This window comes from Medicago sativa, chromosome 6 (assembly GCF_051527215.1).
Source record: "Medicago sativa cultivar Bolivia chromosome 6, Bolivia_mono, whole genome shotgun sequence".
NCBI classification, from domain to species: domain Eukaryota; kingdom Viridiplantae; phylum Streptophyta; class Magnoliopsida; order Fabales; family Fabaceae; genus Medicago; species Medicago sativa.
Window position 1 is genome coordinate 29,702,522 of NC_140754.1, and position 22,969 is coordinate 29,725,490.

At 34.0% G+C, this 22,969-nt stretch overlaps 1 protein-coding gene across 1 annotated transcript; it reads right to left on the reverse strand.

The window, feature by feature from the left end:
* Positions 1–7,019: 7,019 nt before the first annotated feature.
* On the reverse strand, positions 7,020–22,474 carry LOC146914413 (uncharacterized). Its single transcript, XM_085721062.1, has 28 exons — positions 22,179–22,474; positions 21,014–21,131; positions 20,795–20,917; positions 20,204–20,443; positions 19,966–20,079; positions 19,292–19,612; positions 18,610–18,732; positions 18,133–18,369; positions 17,772–17,915; positions 17,124–17,522; positions 16,802–16,999; positions 16,589–16,681; positions 16,010–16,438; positions 14,909–15,895; positions 14,459–14,809; positions 14,248–14,334; positions 13,583–13,744; positions 13,296–13,382; positions 13,136–13,180; positions 12,921–13,013; positions 12,247–12,600; positions 11,304–12,149; positions 10,248–10,856; positions 9,571–9,978; positions 8,744–9,109; positions 8,458–8,619; positions 7,782–7,967; positions 7,020–7,322 (listed from the first exon to the last, which is right to left on the reverse strand). Exons 1-28 carry the CDS (start codon positions 22,290–22,292, stop codon positions 7,147–7,149), a joined length of 7,572 nt encoding a protein of 2,523 aa, XP_085577188.1. The 5' UTR covers positions 22,293–22,474; the 3' UTR covers positions 7,020–7,146.
* Between the last annotated feature and the right edge of the window lie 495 nt (positions 22,475–22,969).

Sequence of the window (22,969 nt, forward strand, 5' to 3'; positions counted from 1 at the left end):
GTCTTGTGCGGCATTTGATTTCGTTTCTTGTTGCAGTGTTTGCTCAATTCCTATTGAAAGAGGTCAACTTCAGTCAATTACAAATTCAATCAATGATTTGGGCGTTGTAACACCCCGTTTTCCCAATATAAATAAATATAAAGAGTATCAGAGTTTTCTCATCAGAAAACGGAGCATCACATTCATCTTACAACATTATCCACAATTATAATAATAGAAAATACTATTTGTTAAAATAACCAGCGTTTATAAAAAATCCAATAATCATATGCAGCAGAATAGTTTTACATCATCTTATAAAATCCTTGGTCTAAAAGGCCACAACTTAACATCTTAAAATAGTTTTCGTGAAATTAGTCCAACAATAATAAAAGAAATACGTAACAAGGAAAACAATGCATCAAACAAATTCCCATCCCGTTGCGTATCAGAGCATCCTAGACAACACGACGGAGATCACTCACAACTGCACTATTCTTCGTTACCTACAAGTTACTCATACGAAGAGCAACATTTTCAAGCAGAAGGGGTGAGATACATAATCAAAAATAATAAGCATGTAATTCATCAATGGAATTTAACAACGTAACTACAACATTTAGCAACTTATTACTTCACATAACTCTTCATTAATAACTCATTGATAGCAATCAATTTAACAACAACAGCAAAAACAACAACTTAGACATCGACGACACCAACTCGACTATACAACATCATCAACTTAACATCATTTAATAAGGATAAAACAACCAACAACATCTTAAACATCAACAATATATATATATATATATATATATATATATATATATATATATATATATATATATTCATCATTATATAACATTAACTAATATCATCCATTACGGTCAGAACAGTAACAACATCATCAAGGGCAGCAACAACATCTTAAGCAATCATCATTTATTTCATGTTATGACGACTCTACAATGCAACAACCACTCCTCATCTTAAACAGCAACATCTTAGACAACTTCAATATGCATGTGGTACCATCAGGGCATTAAGCCCCCATCTCTAAGGTCATAAAAGGACCTGTCGGACATTAAGCCCCCATCTCTAAGGTCATAAAAGGACCTGTCAGGCATTAAGCCCCCATCTCTGACTATGCTATGCAACAACTCAACTCAATGCAACGACAACGACTTAATACAACGACAACAATCAACAACTTCACATCGTAATTATATAATTCTTCAACATGTATAAGTTCATACAAACATCATATTCAACAACATAACTTTAATCATACATCTTCGTAAATTCTCATTAAATCACCCACAAGGTATTTTTACATCAAACCAAGACCACTGGAGGGATAACATAATTATCAACATATATATTCATATAAATATTAACTCATGAATGGCATCTTATAGCAACATATTCATCAACATACACATTCATATAAATATCAAATCACGAACACTCCATATAGCATCATATTCATTAACATATACATTCACATCAAACCAAGTTAGATTCATTAAAACATAGGTTAAATACTCATGAACACCTTAATTAAACTCATAGTACACCAGCATGAAGTTTAGAGACAATCCATAAGTTTTAGGTTAACTTTCATAAAATTTCACTAAGACCTCCCTGGAGTATTTTCATCATATCTCAAAAACTAAAACACATTTTCATGTCAAACCAAAGCCACTGGAAGACTAACTCAATTATCTACAAATTTCATGTTTACGCCGAAAGCTAATTCAAAACAGAAACGGGTGAAAAAGACGCAAGAACGCGAAACAGGGGATGCTGTCAAATCGGAGTACGATTTGGAAAATCGGAGCACGATTTTCTGGGTCAAAATTAGCATTTTCATTCGTAAATAATCGGAGCACGATTTGACAAAATCGGAGCAAGATTTGGCACAGGCTGTTACGATTTTTACACCATTTTTTACCCCAAAAACCCAATTTTCAATCACCCAAACCCCAAATTTGGTAGAGAACATTGCCTATGATCATTCTAAGACCTGAACATCAATTCAACACAGCAATTCATGGGAAATTCATGCACTTTCAACAATTAAATTCATAATTCAAAGACCTAACTTCTCAAACAACAAAACTATGAACAACAACAAAGATTAACCCTAATCCCCAAAACTCACAACCTACAACTTTTGCCAAACTCAATTTCAGAAAAACATACTTAAGATTAGAGAATATGAATCCCACCCTTACCTTAGATTATTTTTCTGAATTCTAACGGCTGCGTTCTTCGTTCTTAGGGTTCTCTCCGAGCCCTCCTCTTTTCTCCTCTTTTCTCCAATTGTACGTGTTGTTCTCTTCTTTCTCTATAACTGACTCTTAACCCTTTCTCTAATTGCTCTTCTCCCTAAAAACTACTCTCTTCCCTAATAATTATTTATTTCTAATAATAATACTCCTCCCCCCACATAATAATGATATTGATACTTATAATATCAACTATTAATATATATTCCATCAAAATATATATAATAAATCATAAAATATTCTACTAAAATGCAATAAATCAATTAAATAATAAATATTAAGAGTAGGGCGTTACAGGCGTCGACGTTGCAGATCCGGAAGCATTAATATTTCAGTGACTTACAATTTATCATATTATTTGTAGACATTTTGTCGTTGTATGTTATTAACTTGAGTGTAGTGAGTTTGTATTCAACCTTTAAGATTTTAGTGATGTTGAACATGTTATTGTATCTGATGTACTCTCAATTTGAATGAATAATATCGTTTCAATGCGACACATTTCATGTGTAAATTTCGATCTTATAATAAAAGGCACTAACCAAAAATCATTAAAAAGAGCTTGCACTTGGTCATCATAAATCATAATGTTCCCATAATTATATAGTATGACCATCAAATTCATTCCGATTATAAAAGGCACTAAACAATAAGCATTAAAAAGAACTTGCACTTAACACCAATAATAGCAACATAAATTATAATGTTAGCATACTAAAGAAGCATGACCAACAAATAATAGTGAGATGATCATTCACCAAAATACTATCAGTCACCAAAACACACTACACAGACTGTTAAGTTCAATTCTGATGAAGATCTTGAAGTGCTTGTCTCTTCGCACATCTATACTTTGATATCGTCGAGCCAACTTCCTCCTTCTTTTCAGTTTTAAAGTTCTCTTTCATATCAAAAGTACAAATGCTATCTCTTGCGTGTTTTAGAGGCAATAAACCTGCGAGTCTGCGACAACCATTTTGCGAACATCAAGATCACTAGTCATTTGATGGATCAGTTGGCAGAACATGAACTGGTGTCTCATCCGAATCTTCAAAACTGGACGAATGAACCTCATTTGGAATATCCTCAACAGTCAGTCACGGTGTTCTCGTCAATCTTTTTCACTTCACTACTCACTAGGATCAAATTGCTCCTCATCGACACCAATCGGCATGTTTTCCTCCCCATCACAAAACTCAATATCTCTCGGTGTCACTGAATTATTTAGCAGCTGTTAGATGAACCACTCAATTTCTCTGAAGCTGGAGTTGTATTCATCTTTTGTAAAGATTCAAACTTCACTCGACTTGTATATGCAATTTTAGCAGCAGTCCCTAAAATATCCAAGGTTAGAATGATTATAAATTTGTTTCTACAAAACAATGTTAAAAGGTTAAGAAATCTTGCGAATGTGTACACTATTGACCATATAAATAATTTGGTGAAACAAATCAATACCTGTGACAACCTTTTCGTAAGCATCAAGATCATTAGTCTCTGCTTTAGTTGATTGATCAGTTGGCAAAAACTGAGTTGGTGACCCATCTGAATCTTCAAAATTAGAAAAACGAGCTGGTGTCCCATCTAGAATATCTTCAAAAGCCACATTGGTGTTCTCATCGGTATTTTTCGCACCTGTTGATGCATCAAAGCACATTGCAGAAGCTTCGTCCATAACACAATTATTAACATCCAATTTGTGAATTTCTTCAACTGAACAGCCACTGGATTCCTTCGGAGAAACATGTGAAGGTTTCACATCTTTCATGATTGATCCTTCATGGTTACTGATTTGATCTAGATTTTCAGTATGACCTTCAACAGTAATATTGGTGTTCTCATCAATCTTTTTCACTTGACTGTGATCAACTTCCTCCTCATCGATGCCAATCCGCATGTTTTCCTCCCCGTCAGAAATTCCAATATCCATTGGAGTCACTGAAATGTTTAGCAGATAGGTAGATGAACCAATCATTTCCACTGAAGCTGGACTTACACTCATCTTTTGTGAAGATTCAGACTTTGCTCCACTTGTATATGCATTTTTCGTAGTAGCAATGCTTAATACATCCAAGGGTAGAAAGATTATAAACTTATTTGTAGAAAACAATATTAATAGGTTAAAAAATATTTCTAATAAACTAATTTGTATAAAACAAATCAATTTACCTTTGATAACCATTTTATGAGCATCAAGATCACTAGTTTCAACTTCACTTAATGGATCAGTTGGAAGAACTAGAACTGGTGTCCTATCTGAATCTTCAAAACTAGAGGAATGAACGTCATTTAGAATATCTCCAACAGTCACATTGGCGTCGTCATCAATCTTTCTATCTTCACTATGATCAACATGCTCCTCATCGACACCAAATAGCATATTTTCCTCCATATAAAAAAAATCCAATTTGCATATTTTCAGCAGTCACATTGGCATTGTCATCAATCTTTTTCAATTCACTATGATAACTCATCGCCACCAACTTGCATATTTTCGTCCACATAAAAAAATCCAATTTGCATATTTTCAACAGTCACTTTTGACGATGTCGTCAATCTTTTTCACTTCATTATGATCACCTTCCTCCTCATCGACACCAATTTGCATATTTTTCTCCGCATCAATAAATCCGATTTCCTTCGACGTTACTGTATTATTTGTCAGCTTGGTAGATGAACCAATCACTTTACAAGAGACCTGCCTTGCCCAGTGTTCACCCCATGAATACTCGTGCGAAATCCGGCATCACATGCCCAAGACTTCATTCCACTTTGTTGCTTACTCTTGCTGAACTTAAAACCACCAAGCAAGCCTTAGAAAATCCAACCTGGCTTGCTGCAATGCAATCTGAGTATGATGCTTTGCAGAAAAACAATACATGGAGTCTAGTCTCTGTTCCATCTAACAGGGTCCCTATTGTTTGCAAGTGGATTTTCAGAATTAAAGAAAATCATGATGGTACAGTTAACAAATACAAGGCCAGGCTTGTGGCCAAAGGGTTCCATCAAAGATATGGTGATGACTATAGTGAAACCTTTAGTCCAGTTATAAACCTGTTACTGTTCACACTATTTTGTCTCTGGCTTTATCTAAAAAGTGGTATCTTCACCAGCTGGATGTGAATAATGCTTTTCTTGATGGTAATCTTGAAGAAACAGTTTATATGACACAGCTTCCTGGCTTTGAAAACACAAATAAGTCTCTTGTATGCAAGCTTAACAAGGGTCTCTATGGCCTCAAGCAGGCCCCTAGAGCTTGGTTTGACAAGCTTCAGACTACATTGCTCCAATTTGGATTTCATGCTGGCAAATGTGACCCATCTCTATTCATCTACTCTAAGAATATTCAAGAGGCTAAGCAAGTATCTAAGCAAGTATCTGAGAGACCTTCTTGCTAAAACTAATATGCAAGAGGCTAAGCCCCTCCCCTCACCTATGATATCTGGTTTAAAACTATCTAAAGATGGGTCAACTCCTTTCTCTGACCCTACTCTATATAGGACCATTGTTGGGGCTCTTCAATATATGCAGTCATCACTAGGCCAGAGATATGTTTCTCAGTCAACAAAGTTTGTCAGTTCATGTCCAATCCCCTTGAATCTCATTGGCACTCTCAGTTGGAGTCTCCTTATCAGACCCATTCATGCTTCTCCTCTTTCCCTTCTAGCATACTGTGATGCAGACTGGGGATCAGACCCTGATGATCGCAGGTCTACGTCTGGCGCTTGTGTGTTTCTCGGGCCCAACCTAATCTCATCGTGGGCAAAGAAGCAGCCAATTATTGTCCGGTCCAGCACAGAAGCTGAATACCACAGCTTGGCATTAGCAACCAGTGAACTGTTGTGGATGCAATCTCTCATCTCTGAACTGGGTGTATCCTTCGCTACTCCTGAGGTTCTTTGTGACAATATGAGCACTGTAGCTCTTGCTCACAACCCAGTCTTACATGCAAGATCTAAACATATGGAACTAGATCTGTTCTTTGTTAGAGAAAAGGTGATACAGAAGCAACTCTTAGGCTCTCATATTCCTGGTCAGATTTAGGTTGCTGACATTATGACTAAAGCCCTGCCTCTACAAGGTTCGAAGACTTGAGAGCCAAGCTAACTGTGTACTACAACCCCACACATTAGCTTGCGGGGGAGTATTAAAGGATATTGATAACTAGTGATTAGGAAGATCACTATAGCTTAGCTACACTAGATTACTATCTTTCTAACAGTATTACTGACAACAGCCAGTCTCTTAGGAAATGCTGACTGACACGTGTCAGTCAGTTAGAGGTCTTTACATTTTGTCTATATATAGACTCTTCCTCTTCCTGTAACAATAATCAATCAGAAAAGAAATTGAATAAAAACATTGTTGCACCGAGAAGCTAGAAGCTCTCTGAATTCTCCAATATACAGTTTTCTAATAGGATCCGAGGATTGTCTAAAGCGATGAAGGACTACTTCGGCTGGCTAGGGTGTTGTGGCGATGCTTGTTTTTTATGTAGTATTTGTGCTTCAAAATCTAATCTAACCAAGCAATGAACAAAAACGAAACATTTTGTCCTAGTGCTGCATTGTGTTACTCCATTTCTCATATCATTACCGTTGTCGAAATGACAATATCAGTGTCAAGTCTAATATATATCAGCAACAATGTTTCATACCAAACTATAAACTTTAAAATATATCAGTGAAAATCTCAATCTTATAATAAAAGGAGCTAAGCAATAAGCATTAAAAAAAGAACGTCCACTTAACACCAAGAGTCATCTTAAATCATAAAGTTCCAATACTAAAAAGCATGACCATCAAATAATAGTAACATGATCATTCACCAAAATAAAAACAGTAAGTAACCAACACTACATGTACTGAAAAGTTCAATTCTGCTTAAGATCTTGAAGAGGTTGCCTCTTAGCAAATTTATTCCTAGACATCACTGACCCAACTTCTTCCTTCTTGTCAAATCTAATGTTCTCTTTATGTATCATTGGTGTAGCCTTTGATGGTGAGTCCAACCTCTTAGGATAAGCATCTACATCTCCAGAAGCAGTTTCTATAAAGCAAGGTTTACAAAAATATAGATTAATTCCTACCGAAACAGTTGCTTATGCAATGTTTAAAAAGGTCTGCAACCGCAATCTGAACTGCATCAAACGTATTTAACTACATCATAAGGGTCTGTTTATTCTCATGTGTTTCGTTTACATTTTCACTTCAACTAATGAACATTGAGGAAATGCATTTTGCTCGTAATTTTCTTTTGCAATTTTTGAAAACAGATTGAACTCATTTTCAGAAATTTTGAAAATGTCAAAACATTGTTTTCATTGATTTTGAAAATGTATTCTTCATAGTTTCTTCGCAATTTAAAATGAATATAAATGTAATAAAATGAAAATTAAATATTTTCATAAAGTAACCGGGGCAATGCAGTTGCAACCACGACTTCGATTTAAAACACTTGTTGAATAAAAATTCAAATGCATTTCCTTACTCAAAATTTAAACTTTACCTGAAGCAAAAAGTTGATGAAGGCTGAAGTTGCTTGATTCCATTTCACTAGTTGGAACAAGCTCATCTTTCACTTCCTCGTCTCCTTCAGGTTGTGATTTAAACTTAAACACCTCTTGACCATGACTCGTCTTTTGCAAAGATGCTGAGCTCACTTCACAAGCATCTGCATTCCCAACAACGGACCCTAAAATGTAAAGGATTGAGATATTATAAATTAGGCAAATGCTAACTTGTGCCCTCAAGGGCACATGTTAAGGAATTCATTATAGAAATATACGTATCAAAAGTCGTGCATTCAACTTCTTAAAATTTAAACTACTGTGTTTTTCAATGCAAAATTGCTCTTTTTGGGTTTCTTAACATGTGCTCTTAAGGCACAAATTAGCATGACCCTTATAACAAGAATAATAATCAAGGATAAATTGAAAATCAAACATTGCATTTATAAATAATAGTTATAGATTGTAGATTACAGTTGATATGGCTCAATCAAGGTACAGCTCAGGGGTATTGTTGTAATATAAATCGTAGTGCTGTATATATAAGCACCATTGCCGAAGTGCGTAAACAAAGATCGTGTCTCATTGTCTTGCGATTTTCGTTTCTTTTATTCTTTTATTACTGGTTCCTGTTCTAACACAAACTTTGAGTGAAATTTAAATAAAGTTCTATACCTGATTCAACCTTGTGATCAGACTTGGCCTCACTTAACTGATCTGGTTCCTCCTCCGGTTTATTTTCATCACTCAAGTTGGTCTTCTCGTTTGAACCATTCCCAGCAACAGTATCTACATTCAAGTTGGTCTTTACGTTCAAATCATTCCCAGCAACAGTATCTATAAAGATAAAAGTTGGAAAATTTTGAAACTAATATTCTTATAAAAACGAAAATAGATACAAAACTAACATAGAAATTCATGAAATAGAAATGGTATTGTTCTAGCAACAGATTTGCTATACCTAAAGCTTCCATTTGAACATCATCAACACCACTGTTTGAGTTCAAGTCTATAACTTCAACATTCAATTTGTCTTTATCGGCGCCTTCATCGGCTTCAACATTAAGATCACTTGGTGTTGCTTGAGACAAGTCTTGATTGTCTTCAATTTGGAAATTATCAAACTTGTGATCAGACTTGACACCATCTAGTTCAGCACTCACACTGGTCTTCTCATTCGAATCCTTCTCAGCAACAACACCTATAGACATCACTGACTCAACTTCCTCCTTGTCAAATTTAATATTCTCTTTATGTATCATTGGTGTAGCTTTTGATGGTGAGTCCAACTTCTTATGATAAGCATCTTCATCTCCAGAAGCAGTTTCTATAAATCAAGGTTTACAAAAACGTCGATTAAGTCCTATATCGAAACAGCCGCTTATACATTTTATAAAAAGGCCTGCAGCCGCAATCTGAACTGCATCAAACGTATTTAACTAAAGCATAAGGGTCTGTTTATTCTCATGTGTCACATTTTCATTTTCACTTCAAATAATGAACATTGAAGAAATGCATTTTGCTCGTAATTTTCTTTTGCAATTTTTAAAAACAGATTCACCTCATTTTCATAAATTTTGAAATTGTCAAAACATTGTTTTCATTTATTTTGAAAATGCATTCTTCATAGTTTGCTCCCAATTTAAAATGACCATAAATGTAATAAAATGAAAATTAAATATTTTCATAAAGTAACCGGGGCAATGCAATTACGACCATGACTTCGATATAAAACATTTGTTGAATAAAATGTAAAATGCATTTCCTTACTCAAAATTTAAACTTTACCTGAAGCAAAAAGTTGATGAAGGCTGAAGTTGCTTGGATCCATTTCACTAGTTGGAACAAACTCATCTTTTACTTCCTCGTCTGAATTTGCATCACTCCTCTTCTTTTTCCGGCTTTCATCTTCTGCTCCAACTCCACCAACATCATCATGAACATCACAGTTCTCAAAAAAGTGCCGACCTTCTCCCTGATTGATTTCCCTCTCTATCACGTCGTCAATTTGCATGCTTTCATTCATGTTACAAGTTTCCACGTCTCCAAGTTTATTTGGATCAAAAAATGGTTCAACCTCAAAGCCTTTATTAGTTGAACCTTCAAAGTCATTAGGGGAAAATGCAATGCACTCCACAGGATCTGCAACCATACATGTTTTTTCTGATGATCTCAGCATCTCTTCTTCACAAGCATCTGCATGGGAAGATAAAGGATTAAGAAAGATTGCAATAAAATATTATATCATCAAAACTTATTTATATAAGCTATGAATAGCAATATATTTAAAAACAAAACTGCATTATACCTAATGCTGCCATGGGATAAGTACTACTAGAAATCAATTCTCCAGTTGTCATAAATAGATTGTGTGTACCATCTGAATATTAAACTAAGAATGCGAAACAAAGTACTTCACCTAAAACTAGTTTCACCGTAAATTATTTGGTGAAACATATCATTACCTGCAGAAACAATTTCCTGAGCATCAAGATCATTAGTCTCCATTTTAGTTGATTGATCAGTTGGCAAAAACTGAGCTGGTGTCCCATCCGAATCTTCAAAACTAGATAAACGAACCTCATCTAGAATATCATCAAAAGCCACTTCGGTGTTCTCATAAGTATTTTTCGCACTTGTTGATGCCTCAAAGCACATCGCAGAAGCTACGTCCATAACACAATTATTATTATCATCAGATTTGTGAACTTGTTCATCCGACATTACAGCAACTGCGTCCAAAACACAATTATTATCATCCAATTTGTGAACTTCTTCAACTGAACATCCACTGGATTCCTTCGGAGAAACATGTAAAGGATTCACATCTTTCACGATTGATCCTTCATGGTTACTGATTTGATCTAGATTTTCAGTATCACCTTCAACAGTCATATTGGTGTTCTCAACAATTTTTTTCACTTGACTGTGATCAACTTCCTCCTCATCGACACCAGTCCCATCTGAAAATCTAATATCGTTTGGTGAACCAGTCATCTCCCCTGAAGCTCGACTTGTCTTCTGCGAATATGCTGACTTCACTTCACAGGCATCTACATGTCCAGCAGCAATGCCTAAAATATAAGTGTTTCAGATGTTATAAATTAATTCCAATAAAATCAACTATAGCATTGTTTATGTTCAAAAAAAATAAAGGATTAAAGGATTAAGAAATCCAAGTTATATACTAGACGAGACACCAATGATTTTTATTGCATTCATAAATACTCCCTCCGTTTCAAAATGAGTGTCGTTTTAGGTGTTACACACATATTAAGAAATGCAATGATTAAAAGAAAGAGAATGGTTATTTTACTAAATTATCCTTATTAACTATTGGTTAGTTTTAAAAGTAATACTTTGAAAGTAGTGTGCAGAGTATTAATTGGAGGGTACAATTGAAAAGAAAAAGTTATTATTGCATTGGAAACTGAAAGCGACACTCATTTTGAAACAATTTTTTTTTGCTAAAGCGACACTCATTTTGAAACGGAGGGAGTAGTTTTGAAACTTCGATATACCTGAATACGGAAGGGACCGACATTTTCTCAAAGAAATATCAATAGCCATGGGATGAACATCAAGATCACTAGTCTCAGCTTCACTTAACGGATCGGTAGGAAGAACTTGAACTGGTGTCCTATCTGAATCTCCAAAACTAGAGGAATGAACATCATTTAGAATATCTTCAACAATCACATTGTCGTTATCATCAATCTTTTTCACTTCACTATGATCAACATGCTCCTCATCGACACCAATTTGCATATCTTCAACAGTAACAATGGTGTTCTCTTCAGTCTTTTTCACTTCACTATGATCAATTTGCTCCTCAGCAACACCAATTTGCATATTTTCAACAGCCACATTTACGTTGTCATCAATCTTTTCCACTTCCCTATGATCAACTTGCTCCTCATCGACACCAATTTCCATATTTTCCTCCACATAAAAAAATCCAATTTGCATATTTTCAACAGACACTTTGACGTTGTCATCAATCTTTTTCACTTCATTATGATGAACATGCTCCTCATCAACACCAATTTGCATATTTTCAACATTCACAATGATCTTGTCTTCAATCCTTTTCACTTTACTATGATTAACTTGCTCCTCATCGACACCAATTTCCATATTTTCAACAGCCACATTGTCATTGTCGTCAATCATTTTCACTACACTATGATCAACATGTCCCTCGTCGATACCAATTTCCATATTTTCCCCCACATCAAAAAAACCAATTTGTATATTTTCAACAGTCACATTGGTGTTGTCGTCAATCTTTTTCACCTCACTATGATCAACATGCTCCGCAGGAATTGTTTGTTCCTTTATACAAATTAAACTCCTCTGTGTTGAAGCTATATTTTTATGTGAACAATAAAATAATGATTTAAACTCGTCTATGTTGAAGCTAATATATGATCATAAATTATTTGGGAAAACAAATCGATATACCTGTGACAACCATTTCATGAACATCGAGTTCACTAGTTTCTACTTCATTTGATGGATCAGTTGGCAGAACTTGAACTGGTGTCCCGTTTGAATCTTCGAAACTAGATGAGTGAAACTCATCTAGAATGTCTTCAACTATCTCTACTTCTCCGTCCACTACTTTTTCATCCTCACTTGGTGCCGCAGGATGCAATTCCTGATTGTCTTCATTTTTCTCCTTATTGCCACTCTTTTGCATGTTTTCTTCCTCATAAAAGCTTCCAGCGTCAACTTTTTCATGTGCCAATTTCATTTCAGAGTCTTCACGACCTCGACTAATCTTTTGCAAAGATGCTGATTTCACATCACAGACATCTGCATTTTGAGCAACAGTACGTGAAATTTAAAGGTTTAAGATATTAAAAGTTAATTCCAATAAAATCAACCATAACACTTGTTTACAACAGTGTAAAAGAAAACAAGAAGATTGATGTGTGGAAGTGATAATCTTCAAAAAAACAAAAAGAAACAAGGGTTTGAGGATTAAGAAATCCTACGGATATACTAGCCGAAAGATTAGTACACCAAAAGTTGTTATAAAAACAGTCTGATAAAATTCCTGAATATAACTAGAAGGTAGCTATAGATTGTAGATTACAAACTTCGAGTAAAATTCCAAAAAAATAAATAAATACCTGAATCAACCTTGTGATCAGACTTGTCTTCACTTTGTGGAGTAGTTAGAAATTGATGTGGTTCCTCGTCTGTTAAATCGTCAGCAACAGTATCTATAAATATAAACGTACACAAATTTATAAACTAATTAATATTGTTATTAAAACAAAAATGAAATACAAAACTACCATAGAAATGGCATTTTAATAGTCATAAGCCCATATCTTTGTAATACCTGAAGCTTCCATTTGAACATCACCAACTTGCTCCTTATTAATACCTGAAGTTTTTGTAGGAACAGTCAAAGATAAAAATTGAATAGTTATAGGTTGAATAGATTACAAATGTTTGTAACATTAAAAAAGGATGAATATTAAGATCAGACTTGACTCCACCTAGTTGACAAGTAGCTTGAAATTGATCTGGTTCCTCGGCTGGTAAATTTTCAGCTCCCAAATTGGTCTTCTCATTAGAATCATTCCCTGCAACAATATCTAGAAAATTAAAAGTTTGAAATTTATTAACTCAAATTCGTTAAATAGTAATAGCAGAAAGACACAAACGATAGTGTTTGTTCGTCTACATTTTTTCAAATTTTCTCGACATTTATGACACCAATTATTGTTTGTATAAGTATCAATTATCAAAAACTATGAGTAAACTTCAAAACACTTCCCTATACCTAAATCAACGATGTGACGAACATCAAGATCACTTGGTGTTGCTGGAGACAAGTCTTGATTGTCTTCAATTTGGAAATTGTCAAACTTGTGATCAGACTTGACACCATCTAGTTCAGCACTCACACTGGTCTTCTCGTTAGAATCCTTCTCAGCAACAGTATCTAGAAATATAAAAGTTTGAAAATTTATAAATTATTCATAATCCTATATAAACAAAAATAAATGAGAAATTGCTCAAAAGAATTGAATTTGATCTTACAGTTAAATTCAATTATTTGGTTAGGAATATGATAGTGTTCCGATATTTAGACCAACACTGAACCCATTTCTAGTAATTGTTTGTTTGGATTCTCCTTGATTTATACATAAATACATGACATAAACCTTGATCTGTCATAGCATTTTTGAAGCAATCACATTCACAGATTGCAATCAAATTCACACCAGCCATGTTCCACCAGTAAATGAATGCATCAAAATTTTTAGGCTAAATCCAACTTATATACCAGCAGAAAGTTGGGTACACCAAAGTTTACTATAAGATTAGTCATTGGTCATGGATAAATTGAAAATAAAAAATTCAACAACATAGAAAATAAAAGTTGTTTCGATTATAGATTATCGACTACAAACTTTGAGTAAAATTCGAAAAACTTCTCTATACCTGAATCAACAGTCATGGTGTTCTCGTCAATCTTTTTCCCTTCACTAGGATTAACTCCACTTGTATATGCAATTTTATTAGCAGTGCCTAAAATATCCAAGGTTAGAATAATTATAAACTCATTTCTATAAAACAATGTTAAAAGGTTAAGAAATCTTGCTAATGTGTACACTATTGACCATAAATTATTTAGTGAAACAAATCAATATACCTGTTACAACCATTTCTTGAACATCAAGATCACTAGTCCTCACTTCAGTTGGCAAAAACTGAGCTGGTGTCCCATCTGATTCTTCATCTAGTATATCTTCAAAAGCCACCTTGGTGTTCTCATCGGTATTTTTCACTTGACTGTGATCAACTTCCTCCTCATTGACACCAATCCGCATGTTTTCCTCCCCATCAGAAAATCCAATATCTTTTGGTGTCACTGAAATGTTTAGCAGATTGGTAGGTGAACCAATCATTTCCCCTGAAGCTGGACTTACACTCATCTTTTGTGAAGATTCAGACTTTGCTCCACTTGTACATGCATTTTTAGTAGTAGCAATGCCTAATACATCTAAGGGTAGAAATATTATAAGCTTATTTGTAGAAAACAATATTAATAGGTTAAGAAATCTACCTAATAAACTCATTTTTATATAGCAAATCAATTTACCTTTGACAACCATTTTGTGAGCATCTAGATCAGCAGTCTCGACTTCACTTGTTGGATCAGTAACTTGAACTGGTCTCCTATCTGAATCCCTAAAACTAGAGGAATGAACGTCATTTATAATATCTTCAATAGACACATTGGCGTTGTCATCAATCTTTTTCACTTCATTTTGATCAACATGCTCCTCATCGACACCAATTTGCATATTTTCAACCGTTACAATGGCGTTGTCATCAACCTTCTTCACTTCACTGTGATCAACTTGCTCCTCATCGACACCAATTTGCATATTTTCAACCGTCACAATGGCGTTGTCTTCAATCTTTTTCACTTCACTATGATCAACATTCTCCTCATCGACACCAACTTGCATATTTTCAACAGTCACAAGGGCATTGTCTTCAATCTTTTTCACTTCACTATGATCAACTTGCTCCTCATCGACACCAATTTGCATATTTTCAACAGCCACATTGTCATTGTCGTCAATCGTTTTCACTTCACTATGATCAATTTGCCCCTCATCGACACATATTTCCATATTTTCCCCCACATCATAAAAACCAATTTGTCTATTTTCAACAGTCACATTGGTGTTGTTGTCGTTCTTTTTCACTTCACTATGATAAACTTGCTCCTCATCGACACCAATTTGCATATTTTCAACGGTCACAATGGCGTTGTCTTCAATCTTTTTCACTTCACTATGATCAACTTGCTCCTCATTGACACCAATTTGCATATTTTCAACCGTCACAATGGCCTTTTCATCAACCTTTTTCACTTCGCTACGATCAGCTTGCTCCTCATCGACACCAGTTTGCATATTTTTCTCCTCATAAATAAATCCGATTTCCTTCGGCGTCACTGTATTATTTGTCAGCTTGGTAGATGAACCAATCACTTTCTCCGAAACTGGACTGACATTCACCTTCTGTGAACATTCAAACTTCACTCCACTTGTATCTGCATTTGTAGTAGCAGTGCCTGAAATATTAAGGTTAGGGATATTATAAACTCATTCCTAGAAAACGAAGGCTGAAAAAAATTACAACATTATAGCATGTAACTTTCAATAAAAAACCAATTATATCAATATACCTGTGACAACCATTTCGTGGTAACCGAGATCACTGGTCTCTACTTCTTTGGTTGGATCAGTAGGCAGAACTTGAAGTGGTGTGCCATCTGAATCTTCAAAACCAGACGAACAAACCTCATCTAGATTATTTTCAACAGGCACATCGGTGTTCTCATAAGTATTTTTTGCACATGTGGACGCATCAAAGCACATTGCAGCAGCTTCAACTTGAACACAATTATTATAATCCAAATCGGGAACGTGTTCAACCAAACGGGGACTTGTACCTTCATCATTCACATTCTCCATAGTTTTTCCTTGATGATTACTGATCTGATCTATTTTTGCAGCTTCAACTTTTTTAGTTTCACTTGTATCTTCCTGAACATTAGTTTTTTCACTTAATACCTCAACTTCTCTCCCAACCAAATTTTCATCCTCGCTTGGTGCTGCAGGAAAGATGCGTACGCCGAAAGTTGTTATAAAAACCGTTAATGATAAAATTGAAAAAAAAAAAAAAAACTACCTGAATATACCTAGAAGGTAGCTATAGATTGTAGATTACAAACTTCATGTAAAATTCCAAAAAAAAAATATACCTGAATCAACCTCGTGATCAGACTTGACTTCACTTGGTGAAGAAGTTAGAAACTGATCTGGTTCCTCATCTTGTAAATGGTCAGCAACAGTAACTATAAATATAAATGTACAAAAATTTATAAACTACTATTGTTATTAAAACAAAAATCAAATACAAAACTAGAAATGGCATTTCTATAGTCATAACTTATAAGCCCATAGCTTTGTTATACCTGAAGCTTCCATTTGAACATCATCAACTTGCTCCTTATTACCACCAATCTGCCCCTCCACATCACAAAATCCAATATTTCTTGGTGTTACTGAATTAATTAGCAGCTTGGTAGATGAACCAATTATTTCCCCTGAGGCTGGACTTATACGCATCTTTCGTGAAGACTCAAACTTCGCTCCACTTATAGTAGCAGTGCCTAAAATATCCAAGGTTTGAAAAGATTATAAACTCATTTGTATAAAACAACTTTAACAGGTTGAGAAATCATTCTGATATGTACAATATGACCGTAAATTATTTGGCGAAACAAACCAACTTACCTGTAAAAACCATTTCATGAGCATCAAGATCACTTGTCTCAACTTCACTTAATGAACCTTCCGCACCCGAAGATGTATCAAGACATGTTGTAGCATTTCCACCCGAAGATATAACACAATTATTATCAATTGATTTGTGAACTTGATCAACTGAATAGTCGCTGTATTCCATTGGAGAAACATATAAAAGATTCACGTTCTCTGTGATTGATCTCTGATGGACATCAGTATATTCACTCGACATCTCAAATTCTCCCATCATCATATAGTTGCCAAATTGTTCAAAAACATTTCCACCTTCACTTGGTGGCGATTTCATTTGAGACTCTTCACCTCGACCCGTCTTTTGTGATGATGCCGACTTTACTTCACAGGCATCTACATGTCCAACAGCAGTGCCTAAAATATAAAGGTTTGAGATAACATCATAAACTAATAAACCAATTGGAACAACATCAACTATAGCATTGTTTATGTCAAGGTGCAAAAGATAACAAGTAAAGTGATGTGTGGAAGAAATGTTAAAAAAAAAAAGGGTAGAATTGAAAACAGAAAGATTAGTACAGCAAAAGTTTTTGTAGGAACAGTCGAACATAAATAGATTGTAGATTACAAACTTTGGTAACATCCGCAAATACATTCATATACCTAAATCAACCATGAGATGGATATTAAGATCAGACTTGGCTTCACTTAGTGGACAAGTAGCTTGAAATTGATCTGGTTCCTCAGCTGGTAAATTTTCAGCGCCTAAATCGGTCTTCTCGTTAAAATCATTCCCAGCAACAGTATCTAGAAAATCAAAAGTTTGAAATTTAGAAACTCAAATTCATTAAATAGTAATAGCAGAAAGACACACACAATAGTATTTGTTTGTCTACATTTTTTTTTTTATGTTCTCAACATTTATGACACCAATTTTTATTACCTTAATAAATAGTTAGAGATTGTAAATTATACATATCAACTATCAAAAACTATGAGAGAACTTCAAAAAACTTCCCCATACCTGAAGCGATGTGATGAACATTAAGATCGCTTGGTGTTAATGGATACAATTCTTGATTTTCTTCGATTTGCTCCTTATTAACACTCATTGCCATATTTTCCTCTACATAAAAGGACCCAACATTCTCATCGCTTCTTTCACAAGGCAATTTTGTCTTAGACTCTTCTTGCGCTCGACTCATCTTTTGTGAAGATGCTGACTTCAGTTCACATTCATCTGCATCTCCACCAGTAATGCCTAAAGGATAAAGGGTTGAGATATTAAAAATTAATTCCAACAAAATCAACCATAACACTTTTTTGAGAAACTGTAAAAGGTAAAAAGTAAATTAATGTATCAAAAGTTGTTATAAGACCAATCAAAAATTGATTATAAAAAATAGTACTATGGACAAAATCTTCAAAAATTGTTATTGCCATTATAAATATAATAGTAAGATTATAAACTTTGAGTAGAATTCAAAAAACTTTTCCATACCTGAATCAACAGCTTGATGAATAATAAGATCAGACTGGACTACACATTGATCTGGTACCTCATCTAGTAAATGTTCAGCTCTCACATTGTTCTTCTCATTCGAATCCTTCTCAGCAACAACACCTATAAATATAAAGTTTCAAAATTTATAAATAAACTACAAACTAATTCCTATAAAAGCAAAAATCAAATACAAAACTAACTTAGAACTTGATATTATAATTTCACAGGCATTAGCATTCCCATCATCATTGCCTAAAATATAAATGTTTGAGATATTATAAATTAATTAATAAACTAATTACAACAAAATCAACTATGGCACTTGCTTCTATCAAGGTGTAAAAGATAACAAGTTGATGTGTCAAAGAGTGTTCAACAAAATCAAGAATTAGGGGATGAAGAAACCCGACTTGTATACTAGCAGAAAGATTAGTACACCAAAAAAGTTTTTATTAGAACTGTAACGAATATCGAGACCTAACTCATCCTTACAAAACCGGCTTGTATAGTGAGGAGTGCCTCCTCTTTATAAACTTTTTTCAAGAATCCTATCTATCTGATGTGGGACTACATCCCCTCGAGTGTTGGCCGCTAACAAGAACAATTGTAATTTCCTTTATAAATAGTTTTAGATTGTTGATTACAAACTTTGAGTAAAATTTGAAAAACTTTTCTATACCTGAATCAAACTTGTGATCGGACTTGACTTCACTTAGTGGAGTAGTTAACATTTGATTTGGTTCCTCATCTAGTTTTTCTGCTTCATCACCAACTTTTTCAGTTTCACCCGTATCTTCATCAACATTAGTTTGCTCACTCAACATCTCATGCTCTACATCCACCATGCTTGATGATGCAGGATGCAATTCCTGATCGTCTTCATTTTTCTCCTTATTGATACTCATTTGCATACTTTCCTGTATGTTAACGGATCCAATGTCATCTCCTTCAGAAGATGCTGAGTTCACTTCACAAGCGTCTGCGTTCCCAACAGCGGACCCTAAAATGTTCAAAAAAATCAAGGATTAGAGGATTAAGTATTTGGCAGAATAATTACGTTTCATCACATAAAGAAATGATCAAAAAAGTTGATGCGATGATATATTAGCATTCAACAGATGCAAAATATTAATATATAGCACTTATATACTAGCAGTAAGATTAGCACACAAAAAGTTGTTACAAGAATAATAATCAAGAAAAATACAAAACTTTAGTTGCTCGATAGATAGGCACCATTGCCAAACTGTGTAAACAAAGATCGTGATTCATTGTCTTGCGAGTTTCATTTCTTTTATTACTAGTTGCTGTTCTAACACAAACATTGAGTGAAATTTAAATGAAGTTCTATACCTGAATCAACCTTGTGATCAGACGTGACTTCACTTAACTGATCTGGTTCCTCCTCTAGTTTATGTTCATCACTCAAATTGGTCTTCTCGTTCGAATCATTCCCAGCAACGGTATCTACAAAGATAAAAGTTTGAAAATCATGAAACTAATATTCTTATAAAAACGAAAATAGATACAAAACTAACATAGAAATTCATGAAATAGAAATGGTATTGTTCTAGCGACAGCTTTGATATACCTAAAGCTTCCATTTGAACATGAAGAGCACCACTGTCAGAGTCCAAATCAATAACTTCAACATTTAATTTGTCTTTATCGGCGCCTTCATCGGCTTCAACATTAAGATCACTTGGTGTTGCTGGAGACAAGTCTTGATTGTCTTCAATTTGGTCATTATCAAACTTGTGATCAGACTTGACACCATCTAGTTCAGCACTCACACTGGTCTTCTCATTAGAATCCTTCTCAACAACAGTATCTAGAAATATAAAAGTTTGAAAATTGATAAATTATTCATAATCCTATATAAACAAAAATATATGAGGAATTGCTCAAAAGAATGAATTTGATATTATAGTTAAATTCAATTATTTGGTTAGGAATATGGTAGTGTTCCGATTTTTAGACCAACGGTGAACCCATTTCTAGCAATTGTTTGTTTGGATTATTTATTTATGCATATATACATGACATAAATGTTGATTTGTCATAGCATTTTTGAAGCAATAACATTCACAGATTGCAATCAAACTTTGATTATAGAAAAGCTGTTTCGATTATAGATTATCGATTACAAACTTTGAGTAAAATTCAAAAAACTTCTCTATACCTGAATCAACATCTTGATGAATGATAAGATCAGACAGGACGACACATTGATCTGCTACCTCGTCTAGTAAATGTTCAGCTCTCACATTGTTCTTCTCAATAGAATCCTTCTCAGCAGCAACACCTATAGATAGAAAGTTTCAAAATTTATAAATAAACTATAAACTAATTCCTATAAAAGAAAAAATCAAACACAAAACAAACATAGAATTTGATATACCTGAAACTTCGATTTGAATATCAGTATCACTATCAGAGTCTAATATTATAATTTCGACAGGTTTTTTTGTTTTATCGGATCGTAACTTGCGTGACACATGATTTGTATTCTCTTCTCCCTGTATACATAAGAAAACCAAACAAACCAATAACTAAATAAATGAATAACTCAAGAGTAAAGATCACTTGGTCCCCAAGAAATAGTGTGAATTGTTTTTTGCAAATAGTCCTCAAAATTAACAACTCATAACACATTAGCCCCTAACAAAATTTAAACAACAAAAATAACCTAATTATAAAGTCTAATATGTCCTTATTTAGTAATTAGTACTAACCAGTATCTTTCATGTATTATGAAGAGTTAAATAGTTATGTTTTGTTGGTGTAAATTAGTTTTACACTCACGTCCAATAAGAATCAACTATTTTGCCACCTCTACCATTAAAGTGGAGTGCATATTGGGAAAAACCCAAGTCTCACATCTGATAGATGAGACTCTTGATAAGAGTTTATAAAGAGGAGACACTTCTCATTTTACAAGCCGGTTTTGTGAGGATGAGTTAGGCCCCAAATTTCAACTGGATGACATCATAACAATTATTAATTATTTTACGTTAGAATATACTATTTGGCAGAATATAGTATTGTTATGATCATTAAACGTAACATTTTGACACCCTAAAACTTTTAAAATGTAGCGTTTTGATCCAAGTCAATAACTTAACAGCTACATCAGCATCAGTTAATTATTAAATGACAACAAGGGTAACGGTAAAATAGTTTATCCACTAAAAGAACCTATTTAAAACTTTTGAAACTTAAAAATAAACTTGAGAATTCTGCCAAACTAAAAGAATCAAACGTTGTATTTGGCCTTGAGAAAACTATAACCAGCTCAAGAAAACTTATAAAAGTGATTATTTAAAAAAAAATGATTTTTTTTATGGGTTTAGCCATAAAAACTATTCCCAAGCATTCTTAACAAACAAGCATATTATATGATGAAAAACATGACTTTTGCAACGATCAAAAGAACAAAAAACAAAAGAAAAAAAATTAAAGCTTGAGAAAAAGGGTCTCAGAAAAAGAACCTTATAAATCAAATAAAAATATGATTTTCAACAATTCTAATTACCAAAAAATGAAAAGTTGAGAAAAATAAGAACCTTATAAATCAAAGAAAGTTGTCTAGCCATTTCAACATTCTTCAAATTTGCAGGAATCCCATGTTTCTTACAAAAGCTCTGAAGTTTTTTTCTCTTCATTGCATAAAAATCCATCTTTTTTTTTCCCTCTGTTTTTGAAGTTTTAACGGTTCAGTTTCCCGCTATGGTTTTGAAAATGAATCAAGTGTAATGGATATTGGTTTTAGGTACGAATTTATAGGCACTTGAATGGTGGTGCAGAAAAAGAAGCTTCTGTGAATCGACATCTTATGAGCTTCTGACTGTGTGACCGTGACTGTTGAGTTTTTCTTTCTCGAGGAAGCGTGATTGTTGAGTTTCGTCGTTCTAAAATAACCGAGTCATTTATAACAAAATTATCTCTAAGTAATTGATTTATTTCATTTTTTAATCTAATATTAACTATATTTTTTTCAAGGGTCATGTTAACTTGTGCCCTAAGGGCACATGTTAAGGAATCCAAAACAAGTAACTTTACATTGGAAAACATCATATTTTAACTTTTTAGAAGTTGACTACACGACTTTTGATGCGTACATTTCTATAATGAGTTCCTTAACATGTGCCCTTGAGGGCACAAGTTAACATTTGCCTTTTTTTCAATTACAATTCTAGTTAATAATTTCTTTGTCTCAAAATATAAGTAAAAATGTCATCGTGAACTTATCTCAGTTGTTAGGGACAATGTATAAAATATGCAAGGTTCGGGATTCGAACCCCAGCCACCACAAAAAAAAAAATATAAGTAAAAATTGATCAATAAAAATTAATGT